Source organism: Thamnophis elegans, chromosome 3, assembly GCF_009769535.1.
Source record: "Thamnophis elegans isolate rThaEle1 chromosome 3, rThaEle1.pri, whole genome shotgun sequence".
Taxonomy (NCBI): Eukaryota; Metazoa; Chordata; class Lepidosauria; order Squamata; family Colubridae; genus Thamnophis; species Thamnophis elegans.
Window position 1 is genome coordinate 20,790,652 of NC_045543.1, and position 13,321 is coordinate 20,803,972.

Genomic DNA, 13,321 nt, shown 5'->3' on the forward strand with positions numbered 1-13,321 from the left:
GATCTTGTGACCATGAGGATGCTTCAACAGCCGTTAAGTGTGAAAAAAGTCATGTCACTTTTTTCTGTGCTGTTATAACTTCAGTCACTAAATGAACTGTTGTAAGTCGAGGACTACCTGTGTTCTTCCTCATTACTGTATATTATCTCATGCATGACGTTTCCTAATGTTTAGTGTTATCCTTTCTCCACTTGGGGGCAGCAGATTACAAAGAGAAAGTAAATTAGCATTGGCACCCAACTAAAAAGAGATTGCATGGAACAGATTACTTTATATTTTTGGCTTGATTTTGGTTTTCTGCTTTTCTCTCTTCCATTAAATGTGACTACCCTAAGGATCTGAAGTTTCTTTGCAATGTTTATTCTTTTTCTGACTTAAAAACATTTTTTTTAAAAAATTTCATGCTACACTACTACTCTTGATCTTAATTCATCATTTCTGCCTCATTTCTCATCCCAATTAATCTGGCTGTCAGTTCTAGGAGATAAATATTGTTATTCCACACATATACTTTATGTGGGTTTCTGTAATTTCTTTGTTGGGCATATTTTTATCCTGAAGTTCAATTTCATGTCTGTAATAAATATGTTTTTTTAAATGTAATATTTTAATATTCTCCTAACCAATTTTTCATTCTGAAAATTTTACAAAACAGATTTTATGGGTTTTTTTTCTAGAACGCAACATTCACTACAACATGTCCTCTTTTAATGAGTCTGTTGGGTTGGGTTATTTGAAGACGCACGCAATTGAATTTGTGAAGTATCCTTGCATTGATGCAGCTATAATGAGACTCTTTAGCCTTAAGAAACAAGGAACTAACTGCAACTAACAACACACAGTACCTTAATAAAACACAATGTAGTATGTACTTCGTGAAAAATGCCTCATGAATTAAAACATTTAAAAATTAAGATGTGAAGATATGACCATTTTACCTCTTGGTTGTTTGGTTATTCCAATTTTCCTGACTAATACTACAGCTACAATAAACGGCAAATGAGTCGGATATACCCAAAGGGAGGCAGAGTGGATTCCAGCAATTACATGCCTCAAATTTTCTGGAACGCTGGATGCCAGATGGTCTCCCTTAACTATCAGACCCCAGGTAAGCAGATCTACCCACCGACTCTAAATCTCAGAGAATGGCAGCTTGAGTAGAAGCTCTCTGCCAGATGCTGTGACTTTTGCTCCTGGCATTGTTGGAGAATTCATTCACATGGTTAAATATAAGAATCTACATCCAGCTAGGCAGACAATTAGATTGAAAGCAGTAAAACAGATATGCGCCATTTTCTGCATGTCTTTATACATCAGCATAAAAACTGCACAACAGATGATAGATATATAGATCTATCATCTATATAGATCTATGGTTTGAAGTCTATCAAATTCTATCACGAGCAATATAGCTCCTTATTCTTATTGGAGGTTTAGTGGAGGGTTATTGGATTTATTGGTAAATAACTATCAGACATGTAGGGATTGCATGAATATATACATGCATGAAATTTCTAGAAATAAATTCTGAGTAAAAATATAAGGGACAATACCAGGAACTACAATTAAAATGTTGTTATGTTGAGCCAGAGAACTTGCTTCTTTTCTTTCTAGTGAGGGAAATAATGGTGATTAACTAGCTAGTATGGAAGCCAGTTGCTTCTCCACAAAGCAGAAAGTATTAATAGGTGTCACTTTTTTTGAGTTAAAAGTGTGCTGTTGCTTGTTGTTTGTCATGAAGGACAATAGAAAATACATCCTCGTGACTTGGTTCCACCAAAACATCTATGGGTTGATATTTAGAATCCATTGAAGAATCAGCAAAGTAACTCTGTTAACAATCACCATATGGAAGATGGTTTGAAGTCTATCAAATTCTATCACGAGCAATATAGCTCCTTATTCTTATTGGAGGTTTAGTGGAGAGTTATTGGATTTATTGGTAAATAACTATCAGACATGTAGGGATTGCTAACCCAATATTGTAGTCCATTATGACCAATTTCCACTATTGACTATTGTCCTAGTCTATAGGATGTTACTATTCACTTAACAAACCCGTATCTTCAGAATGGAGAGATAGAGAAGATGGGAAAGGGGATGCAGTATTTTAATTACACCCTTTTAGAATTTCATATTTAACAAACAACTGAAAGAATGGAAACTTATGATGAATATATTCCTACTGAAGTAGAAAACATATTCTTTATTTTCAAGGAATGCGTGGGATTAGCATTTTAACTAAACTGGCTATCCAGAATAAATTGTATTTTTAGTTTAAAAAGACTATCCAGATAGGTATTGCTCAATAATAAGATTTAAATTATTTTTACCTCTTCACAGATCTAGCAATGCAGTTGAATCTGGGGAAATTTGAATATAACGGGTCGTGTGGGTAAGTAACAATATTTAACAGCTGCCATTATATAGAACGTCACTTTTAATTATGTGCTGTAAATGAAATACAAGCCATAGAAATTCAGCCTGATGTTATATTTTATGAAAGAATCTGGGAGATCTGTCTCTGAAGGGGAGGAGAGGTGAGGAGCAAGAAAGGAACCACATTTTGGAAATAAAGGGCTAAGATACAAGATAGTAGAGTTTATGTCCACATTCTAAAAAGCTCAAATTTAAATTTCTAAATCTAAATTTGCTAGGCAGCTTTGGTTTTTTTAAAACTTATGAATAGATTACTTGTTGTTATGAATAGCGAATCAGAGCAAATTTAGATTTAAAAATCTAAATTCAGGCAATTTGGAATGTGGAGGCTTTTCCTGTTACTAGTAATTTAATTTCTCGTCTGCTTAAGCAGGCAACCTCTCCCCCTTATTTGGCTAATAGTCCCCATTGTTCTCATATGAGGATGATCACCTAAAATGCAAAGGTTGGGGATTTGGAGTACAGATCATTTTGCCTTAAGATTTTTTTTAAATTATTAAACAGATTTTGTCTGCAAATTTATTTGCTATCAATTGCTGTACAAAAGTTGAACTAGTTTCGAATCGCAACAACTCCCAACTAAGTCTGGCAGAATAACTTGTGTAATGCTATATAGGTGCCATTTGGGCATAAAGTTACTCAATTCACCCCAAAATCATGCAACTTCTCTTGAAGATCAAGTGTCTTTATCATATGACCATATTTTCTGCTGCAGCATTCCCAGGGATGTACATTTAAAAGCCCTAGATATTTTCTTACGAGTAGGGCATTTCAGATTTCCTCTGTTATCTTCTATGCCAGTTTATTTATTTAATTGAAACATTGAAAATATGACTTAAGAGGTTTGCGATATATGGAATATTAAAACCTTTGAAAAGAAATACAAGATGTAATATAACTTTGCCCTTTGTAACTTTTGGAAAGGCATCCGAAGTCTGAAATATAACTAAGTGGCAAGGACAGAAGAGTTCATGTTGATAATTCTGAGCAACAGTTTTTAATGTAACATTCTTGAAATACATAACTTAGTTCCCAAACTGTGTGCTCATTTTTTTACTGATTAATAAAAAGTTAATGTTCCACCTGTAAATTAAAGAAGGCAACATAGAAGCTTACTTGGAAGTTTATCAGAGCTGTTCCGAGAGTAATACGGCTGCTCTCTAAGTTTGATAAATAATTATGAATAATTAAATAGGTTTCTTCATTGCCTTGTTCCAAATTCTCTGTGTATTACTTTGTGGTGTACATTCAATTTTCAAAAGGGAGAGATTAATATGTGTTTTGATTTTTTTTCTTTAAAGTTATCTTCTTAAACCAGATTTCATGCGGCGTCCTGATCGGACATTTGACCCTTTTTCTGAGACTCCTGTGGATGGTGTTATTGCAGCAACTTGTTCCGTGCAGGTAAGAAGCATCTAGGACAATGCAGCGTAGAAAAGGGAATATTTGAAATATGCTACTTCAGATACCTGAAGCTGTTTTAACATATAAAGTAAGGGCTACAGGTCATAAATGATTGAAATAAGTAAGAAATGTTTTATTCGGATAGATGGATGGATGGATGGATGGATGGGTGGGTGGGTGGGTGGGTGGGTGGATGGATGGATGGATGGATGGATGGATAGATGGGCAGACGGGCAGATGGACAGACAGACAGACAAGAAAAACAAAATGCACAGGTACAGTATAGGTGGTACCTTGCTCAACAGTAGTAATTGTGAGAGGGATCTTGGAGTCCTAGTGGACAACCATTTAAATATGAGCCAGCAGTGTGCAGCAGCTTCCAAAAAAGCCAACACAGTTCTAGGCTACATAAACAGAGGGAAAGAATCAAGATCACATGAAGTGTTAATACCACTTTATAATGCCTCGGAATATACTGCATTGTTTTGGTCACTACAATGTAAAAAAGATGTGGAGACTCCAGAAAGAGTGCAGAGAAGAGCAACAAAGATGATTAGGAGACTGGAAGCTAAAACATATGAAGAATGGTTGCAGGAATGTCTAATTTAATGAAAAGAAGGACTAGGGGAGACATGATAGCAGTGTTCCAATATCTCAGGGGTTGCCACAAAGAAGAGGGAGTCAAACCTATTCTCCAAAGCACCTGAGGGCAGAACAAGGAAGCAATGGGTGAAAACTAATCAAGGAGAGAAGCAACGTAGAACTGAGGAGAAATTTCCTGACAGTTAGAACAATTAATCATTGGAACAGCTTGCCTCCAGAAGTTGTAAATGCCCCAACACTGGAAATCTTTAAGAAGATGTTAGATAGCTATTTGTCTGAAATGGTATAGGGTTTCCTGCCTAGGCAGAGGGTTGGACTAGAAGACCTCCAAGGTCCCTTCCAACTCTGCTATTGTATTGTATATATGAATAACATTAAACATTGATATACACTTGAATGTATTAAATTTCTCATTGGACTGAACATTTTTATGCTTCCATTTCAAGGTCATATCTGGTCAATTTTTATCAGACAAAAAAATTGGCACTTATGTAGAGGTGGATATGTATGGCCTTCCCACTGACACGATACGAAAAGAATTCCGAACACGGATGGTGATGAACAATGGCTTAAATCCTGTTTACAACGAAGAATGTTTTGTCTTTCGAAAGGTACGTATTTCAGATGCCTGAGTTATGCCTTTCAGGTTTTATGAATAACACTTTGCCTCAATACTTTTCCTGAACAAGAAATCTTTAAGGAAAAGATTCACCAATCTGATGTCCCCTCAATCGCGTTGAGTTATAAACCTTCCCCAAATGCTCAGCTAAAATTTCAACTCTGGGCATTGCAGGCACATCACTTCAGTGAAAACAATGATTTGGGGATGGCTGATTTAGGAGACCAGATCTTGCACTTTCCCTTCATCCACCATGATGCATTTTTTTTTTGTCATGGGATAGAATTAACTAAATCTGGATTTTTTTTTAAAGGGAAACTCTTGTAGCTATCACATGATTTTTATTTTTCTGTTTGGCTTTTCCCTCTTCTTGCTTCCTCCTCCTCCTCCTCTTCCTCCTCTTCTTCTTCTTCCTCCCTCTTGGAGGAACAGCCTTGTTCGTGGCTATGGCTATGCCTGTGCTCCAGGTATGCAGTCTGCTCAGAATGAGCTCCGGCTGGGGAACCTCTGCCTTCCTTGGAGATTACAACTTCTTCCCTGCCCTGGCAGTGGCTGCTATCTTGCACTGTTCCTTCAGCCAAGAGGGCAGGTGAGACCCTGCATCCAAAGCTAAGGTCAATGTCATTACATGGATTCAGTCAGGGGGTGCTGCCTCTGCTTCTGAGGCTGGCTCCCTCGTCCTGTCTGCGTCGTGTATATTTCTTCTCTCTTCCACCACAAGCTTTCTAGACACCATTTGGAGAAAAGTAGTCTTTTTTTTAAAAAAAAATGCTTCTGGGGGTGAGTTTACTTGTGCCATTTTACAAAACAGTCCCATCACCATAGTTGCAAGGGGCAGTGTTTTCAAGAGGAATTATTTTCGTGCATATTCTTACTCTTGGTTTTAAGTCTGCACCGGAACAAAGTGGTACAGTATGGGAAGCTCAGTGAACATTTTGGCTTACGTGAAAATGACAAAATCCTGTGTTTGGAATCACGAATACAGGACTTGAAAATATTATTATCTCTGTATGGACCTATGGTGCAGCCAAATTTGGAAATCATGTACCATTTTGAATATTAAGAGAACTTACCCAAATGACAATGGAGACTCTTCCCCTCTGAAGACAGGTTTCCAGCATTGGGGGAGATTTTAAAGGTTAGAAATAAGGCAAATCAGAGACGACAGATTTGCAGAATTATGCCTGGTGTAGAGAAAATGGATAAAGATTTTTTTGTGTGTGTCTTTTACTCAGTATTGCCATTAGGGTTATCTAATGATAGTGCATGATAGGAGATTCATAAGAAATACAAGACTTTTCCATGCAATGCTTAATTAAACTGTTGTCATAAGATGTCGTGATGGCCAATAAATTGAACAGCTTTAAAAGGGAATTAAGCAAAATTCATGGAGGACAAAACTACTGACAGCTAGCGACCATGAGGTCTGTATATTATTGGGAGTGTTGCAGGCAGTAAGCCTCTCAATATCATTTGCAGTCTTCTGGTTTCCTCATAGATGTCAACAGGTCAGTAAAGAAAACCAAATATTGAACTAGAGAGAGTTTTGGGCTGATTCAGCCGGGCTTCTCTTAATTTTCATTCCTATAAGGCATGTATGCTCTTTCTGTACCACTTTGTGAGAAAATTGGATATTACTTTTGTAGAAGAACTTCTTGCCAATGAAAATAAGTAGTCTAACCTTGTTATTAACCCAGCAAGGGATTTTTAAAAAAATAAAAAATAAGGGGACTTTTCAAATATATATCTTCCATGCAAGCATGCAAATCTCATTTCATTCTGAAGAAATGCCAAGTTCAGTAAAGCACAGTTAAGCTGCACTGTGGTTAAGCTGCACCATGTTGCTTGCGCATACATAATCGTTAGCCCCTGAAATTGCGTAAAAAGATTTGTCAAAATGCACATGCAGATTCACTCTTAAGGGCAATCCCTGGTGTCTATATTTTTTTCTATACCATTCTACTTTATTTTTTATTTTTTTTGTCAACTAAAGTTTATCCAGAAGTGTGTACGTTAATGGTGCCGTCATGACAGTGTCTTCTTTCCTTTTACCTGTTCTGTTGTCTAGAATGCAGAACAATCACCTGCTTTCCCCCCCCCCCCCCCCTTCGTGATGTACTTTTCTGGCTAGTATCATGCCTATTTTAGTTATGGTTGGGGGCCAAATATAAATCATCATAGTAGCATGACCCAGATTTTATGCAACCAATACATAACCTAATAACATTTGAAATACATCAGAAAAATTGCACAGCCCAAGGCCTGCATACTAGGAGAATTGTGTAATATGGTCAAGTTAGGATTGATTGTTAATTACTTAGCATGAATCTCATGCAAAAACTTAACAGGTGCAGGTAGTCCTGGATTCATTTAGTGACTGTTCTAAGTTACAACATCACTGAAAAGGGTGACTTACGGCCGTTTTTCACAGTTACAACTGTTGCTGCATCCCCGTGGTCACATGATCAAAATTCCGCCGCTTGGCAACTGGTTCATATTTATGACAATTGCAGAGTCCTGGGGTCATGTGATCCACCACTTGTGACTTTCTGACAAGCAAAGTCAATGGGGAAGTCAAACTCACTGATCAGTTGTGTTATTAACTTAACAGCTGCAGTGATTCACTTAACTGTGGCAAGAAAGGTTGTAAAATGGGACAACATTCCCTTAACAACTGACTCACTTAGCAACATAGATTTTGGGCTCAATTGTGATAATATGTCCAGGACTACCTGTAATGTGTGAATTGTGTTTTACTGTCTACCTGTTTTTTTACAAAAATAAAGCTGCTGTTGTAATACATATTCTGTGTCGTTATTCTTCTGTGAGCTCTCAATTGTGATATGATATTTTAGTATTTATGTTGGGTCAGTCTTGAGCTATATTAACTATGCATGCTAGTTGGTATATTTCCTATTAATTGCCAAATAATAGCCTAATCCTCTGGGGCCCTTTGTTAATTGCAGAACTCAAAAACTAGACAAGGCTACCTAAATTGAATCTTTCCTTTAACAGGCAGCCAGAAGAAGGGATTGCTTATATTTTGGAAATGTATATATCAAAAAATAAAAGGTGAATAACTTAAAAGTATGGAAAATAGCAGCTTCTAAGGCAAAATGTGTTAAAGAGCCTTATGATACAAAATATTTTAATATAGCATTTAATATACGTAACTTTAGAAATCTTTTTAATCCTTTAAGATATTTTACTGGCAACTTGAGATTATTATCCCATACAGTCTTGGCAAAAGCTGTTGCCAATTTTTCCTTATTTAGACAATTTTGCATTTGCTCTAATTAAACAAAGTATTTTGAGATGTCTCATTCTTGCTATGGAATGATGCCTGAAGGGACCCAGGCTATGATACAATGCCAGAACTAATTATTTGCATTAGCTAGGAAAAAAATGATGTTCCTGTATTCCATCAATGGAATCCTGGTGTTATAATGCATTAAGCAATGGTCTTTTTTAAAAAAAATTCCCATAATTTGTTCTGTAAGAAAGCAATGGTTCTGTTAGTAGAATCCACGGGACAAAAAAATATTAACTTGTTTGCATTGTCCTCTGCAATTTGAGAAATAGAAAAGACCTATATCCATTTACAATCAGCATTGGTGCAACTTGGATAAATGCTGTGAAACTGCACGCTACCTTTTATAAAATCACATACAGATGAACACTTTTTGCTATTAGTTTAGGTGAAGTCACACAATGTGGTGGTAGAGGGCTATTTAAAAGGAAATTCCTCCTAACGTTTTCCCTGTATTTGGAAACAAAATTTGGGGATCACTTACCTTTATATTTATCTTAATCTATTTTTTTTATTAGAGAGTTTAGAATGTTGAATGTAAACATTTGGTGAGGAAAGTAGGATTTTAATTCCATCCTGATTAAAAAACACTAGCCTTTAGTATAGTACTATGAGGAGTTTTAAACCTTGTTTTTCTGCCAATCGCATGGTAAGCCTGAGTCTCCCTGAGAGTGGGTGGCTCAATTTTATAAATAAAGTCCAAATCTTCATGTGGGCAATATTTGATAGTTAGAAACGTTATCCCTCATAGGGACTTTGGAAATCCCTGAGCTTGAGTGTTTGCTTGCAGACTTTTTATTAGATAATTTCATCAGTGCTACTGAGTGTGTAATTTGCTCCCTGTTCACGTGCAGTAGCTTGCCCTGCCATTGTTAGTAGAGGTGTGGTTTCCTGGCAGTTCCTTGGTTAAGGTATTTCTGTTTGATCATTTAGCAATAGCAATAGCACTTAGATTTACTATATATACCGCTTCACAGTACAGTCTTCTCTAAACGGTTTACAGAGTTAGCATACTGCCCCCAACAATCTGGGTCCTCGTTTTACCAACCTCAGAAGGATGGAAGGCTGAGTCAATCTTGAGCCTGGTGAGATTTGAACTGCCAGATTGCAGGCAAACGGTAGTCAGAGAAATAGCCTGCAGTACTGCATTCTCATCACTATGCCACAGCGGCTCCCTGCCAGGTATTATTTCCGGCTTATCTGCATATTGGCTGGTACAGAATGTATTCTGGTCTTTGTGTTTCCTCCTGCTACTATATAAACAAGGAGCAAACCCCACACACCCCTAGTGCTGATGATATTACTTAGTTGGATAATAAAATGTCTGCAAGCGAACAACCAAGTTCAGAGAGCACCAAGGACTCCACAGTTCAACCTTGAATTATACATGTTCTCTTCTATGGGAACATTATCTCTTTCCTGCGTGAGAATCCTTCAGACTTGGTTTGCCTGCTAAGGTGATAAGAAAAAATTGTTTTTGTTCATCAAAGATTATATTTCTGTGCATGACACAGATGAATTGCATAGCTAATAAAAATGTAGATATTTTGGAATGGGAACCTCTTTGGAGAAAGCAACCATATGCTACCAAAATAGTATTGAGTACTCATTAGGCTAACATAACCTCCATCCTTGGAAGATTCATTTATTCTAATCACGATTCTAATCGTTTTTATTCTTCCAAATTTCTGGAATTTTCATTTTTAGAAAGAAAAGCAAAGTAACAGAATTAAATAATGTTGATTGGCTATTTTTAGAGACATAAATCAATAACCACTACTAATGTATTCTGTGTAACATTAACACATAGTGCCACCCAAGACGTCGTTCAAGAAAGCCTAATAATATTGTAAATATGTAATCAAACATCCCTTTGGGGCAAACTGTTAGAACCTGGTTCCAGATGGGGTTGCTGGATTTCTTCAACGATTACAAGGCGGGAATGTGCTGTCTAATGAGCCTGAATAACACCTTTATTCTGGGGTTTCTTAGGTGATTCTACCAGATCTTGCAGTCTTGAGGATAGCAGTTTATGATGACAACAATAAGTTGATTGGTCAAAGGATATTGCCACTGGATGGGCTTCAGGCAGGCTATCGACACATTTCCCTTCGAAATGAAGGCAACAAGCCATTGTCTCTGCCAACAGTTTTCTGCAACATTGTACTTAAAACTTATGTGCCTGATGGTTTTGGAGGTAAATGCTTCAGTCATATATTTTATTTGGAGCGAATTAATTGGGAAGGATTATGGACATTACAGCACAATTCAGAAACTAGGCCCTATCAATCCTCAGCCCACTCTATGCCTTTCAGCCAGGCTGACAAAAATGGATAATGCATGTAATCACCTATTGAGGTGGGAAGCTCACAGAATAACTTTATGCAAGTATAAAAATAAGCTTAACATGTTTTAAAAATCCATACGCACACAGTCTTCCTCCCCAACTTTCCAGCAGAGTATCTTAGCTCAGCCTAACATACAATGTAGTTCCATCTGCTTTATATCTTTCCTGCAGCTACTGTAGCCCTTGCCCCTATAACTGTAGTTGCCTAACCATTGAGAGTCTTGAATTTTCTTAGGCTTGTGCTGAAAATAATGGAAAATTTTTGCAATGAACCTGGGAATTTTATCACACGTTTTCCCCCCCAGTCCCATTGAAATGAGTGCAGATTAAGCCTTTTAGCAGATTAGAGCTGGAAATGAAAGGTAGGGTCTCTGAAAGTGTCTTTTGTAAGAGGCCTGCTTCCCATTTACAGAAGTTTTGTAGCATGTGGGAAACGGAATTTGCCTTGTTTGCTATTTGTTTGAGATGGGTGGCCATACTGATTGATTGATTGATTGATTGATGCTCCTAAGCTAAGGAATGCATACCTTTGAAAGTCCCAATTTGATATGCAATTGGAAAGAGTAGTAGTAGTAGTAGTAGTAGCAGCAGTAGTAGTAGTAGTAGTAGTAGTAGTAGTAGTAGTAGTAGTAGTATCAGATGGCATTAAGACAACTGATAAGATACTGTTTTGTGATCTTCAGGGCTTCCCATATTTCATTAAACCAAGGAAAGACATATCCTGACTTTTTTTTAAAGTAATGGTATGAATGTCACCAATATAGGGAAATCTTGTCCTTGAGAAATTGTTGGGGAATTTTTCATCCCTTTGGAAAAATGAAAATGAATGGTCTGCCCATTTCTCTGACCCTCAAACATTTTTTTATCTCATTCTTTCTCCAAGTCCAAAGATCCAGGATAGCTTGGTATAATAGCCACCAAGGCTGTTTGAAAACACTCATTTGACCTTGTCTCTTAATAATGCTGAACTTAATGAGGAAAAAACTCTGCCCCAACTGCCCAATGCTTGATTCTTCAAGGTAGCTATTTTAGCAAGCAAAGTGAAAGGGAGGGGGGAGGATGTCGGGATGTGTATCAGATATTTTGATTGGACAACAACACAATGGGATGGTATTAATCAGAACAGAGCCTCTTCTGCCCCCAATAAAATTCAAGTAGTTTTGTTTTACTTCTATCTATGATGCGATTGTGTGTATTGAAATAAGATTTGAATAGTGTGCAGAATATTAGGCATATTTCTGGAATTACTGCAAGATGGTGCACGCATTGGTAATAAGAGGTTTTGTGTGAAGTTTTTGTGACTATTATTATTTTTTAAACAAGACCAATTTACAAAGCCACTAGATATGAAATGTCAGCAAGAGGTCCAGCAAAGTACATACTTCCCTGATAAATAGGGTGATGTGGGGAGAAGCATGTCTTTATCATGCAAAGGCAATGTTTGGCCTTTCCACACATGAAGAAAGCAAGATTTGGGGCAGTTGTACATGTATGCACTCTCACATGCACACTCACATTCACACACACACATATACGTATCTTGCTCCCCTAGCATAAAAAGTGCTGTGTGTATTCATGCATGTTACTTTTTTCATACTATTTCTCTTAAACTGATGGAACCTGTTGCATCTCTTAGATTTATGAAGACTTTCCATTTTATCACTTCTCACAATTAGGGAGACAGTAATGCATGATAAAATTAAGCAGAGCGGTTGGTAGGAATTATGTGATGGGCTTTAAAGGGATCTGAAGTTGAAAATAGCTTGACTACTTATTTAAATTCCTTTTTAGATATTGTGGATGCCTTGTCAGATCCAAAGAAATTTTTATCTGTCATGGAGAAAAGAGCAGACCAGATGAGAGCTATGGGAATTGAAACGGTAAGCAGTAATTAACCTTGGATAGGGAATTGATTTGCATTTTTTTTTCCAGGAGCCTCTTTTAGCAGAATATTTAAAAGATTAGAATGACAGACAACATTGGCTGACTTTTCTGTTGCTTCACCATGGCTAAAATTAAACATTATTTATATTATCAGGAGTGTAGAAGGTAAGTTTCAAAGGAGATGGCTGGAGGCAAAATTCTGGTGCTCTTCCTCTCCTCTACTTTATGCCATTGTGTCCCAGCAATACCACTCTGGATTCTTACATGGAAAGGAGAGACTTTGCATAAAGGAACTAAGAAGTGCAAATTTAATATCAGAACTAAGAACAAGGAAATGGTTATAGCAGAGTACTTTAGCTTTCCAGGACATATCTCAATGTAGCAATTTGGGAACTACTCCCCCCCCCCCCAATCATAGGTGAGACAGTTCACCTTCATAGAATTCAGGCTTTCAGACGTTCAGAACAAACCCAGTTTGTTCTTACACATTACAAGTGTGAACTGATAAGGCGCTTGTGATCTGTCCCCCATAGAACTTTCATCTGCATTATTATCATGTCTTCGCTACTCCTCTCGCTGCTCCTCTCCATCCCTATGCAATTTAATCCTATTTCAGTGGCACCACTTTGATGAAGGGAGCTGCTGCTGCAAAAGCTCATGCCTTAAAATGAAAATAGTTTTCAAAAATGCTACCAAATAATTTCTGATCTCTTCT

The 13,321-nt window shown here is 37.2% G+C and overlaps 1 protein-coding gene across 1 annotated transcript in view; it reads left to right on the forward strand.

Annotated features, from left to right (window-relative positions):
• PLCB4 (phospholipase C beta 4) overlaps nucleotides 1-13,321 on the forward strand; it is a 181,348-nt gene that overhangs the window by 147,715 nt on the left and 20,312 nt on the right. Inside the window, exons 24-30 of the mRNA XM_032213719.1 lie at nucleotides 678-762; nucleotides 984-1,108; nucleotides 2,344-2,395; nucleotides 3,741-3,843; nucleotides 4,893-5,057; nucleotides 10,368-10,572; nucleotides 12,514-12,602. Coding sequence (XP_032069610.1) covers nucleotides 678-762; nucleotides 984-1,108; nucleotides 2,344-2,395; nucleotides 3,741-3,843; nucleotides 4,893-5,057; nucleotides 10,368-10,572; nucleotides 12,514-12,602 — 824 coding nt within the window. The remainder of the gene's footprint in view (nucleotides 1-677; nucleotides 763-983; nucleotides 1,109-2,343; nucleotides 2,396-3,740; nucleotides 3,844-4,892; nucleotides 5,058-10,367; nucleotides 10,573-12,513; nucleotides 12,603-13,321) is intronic.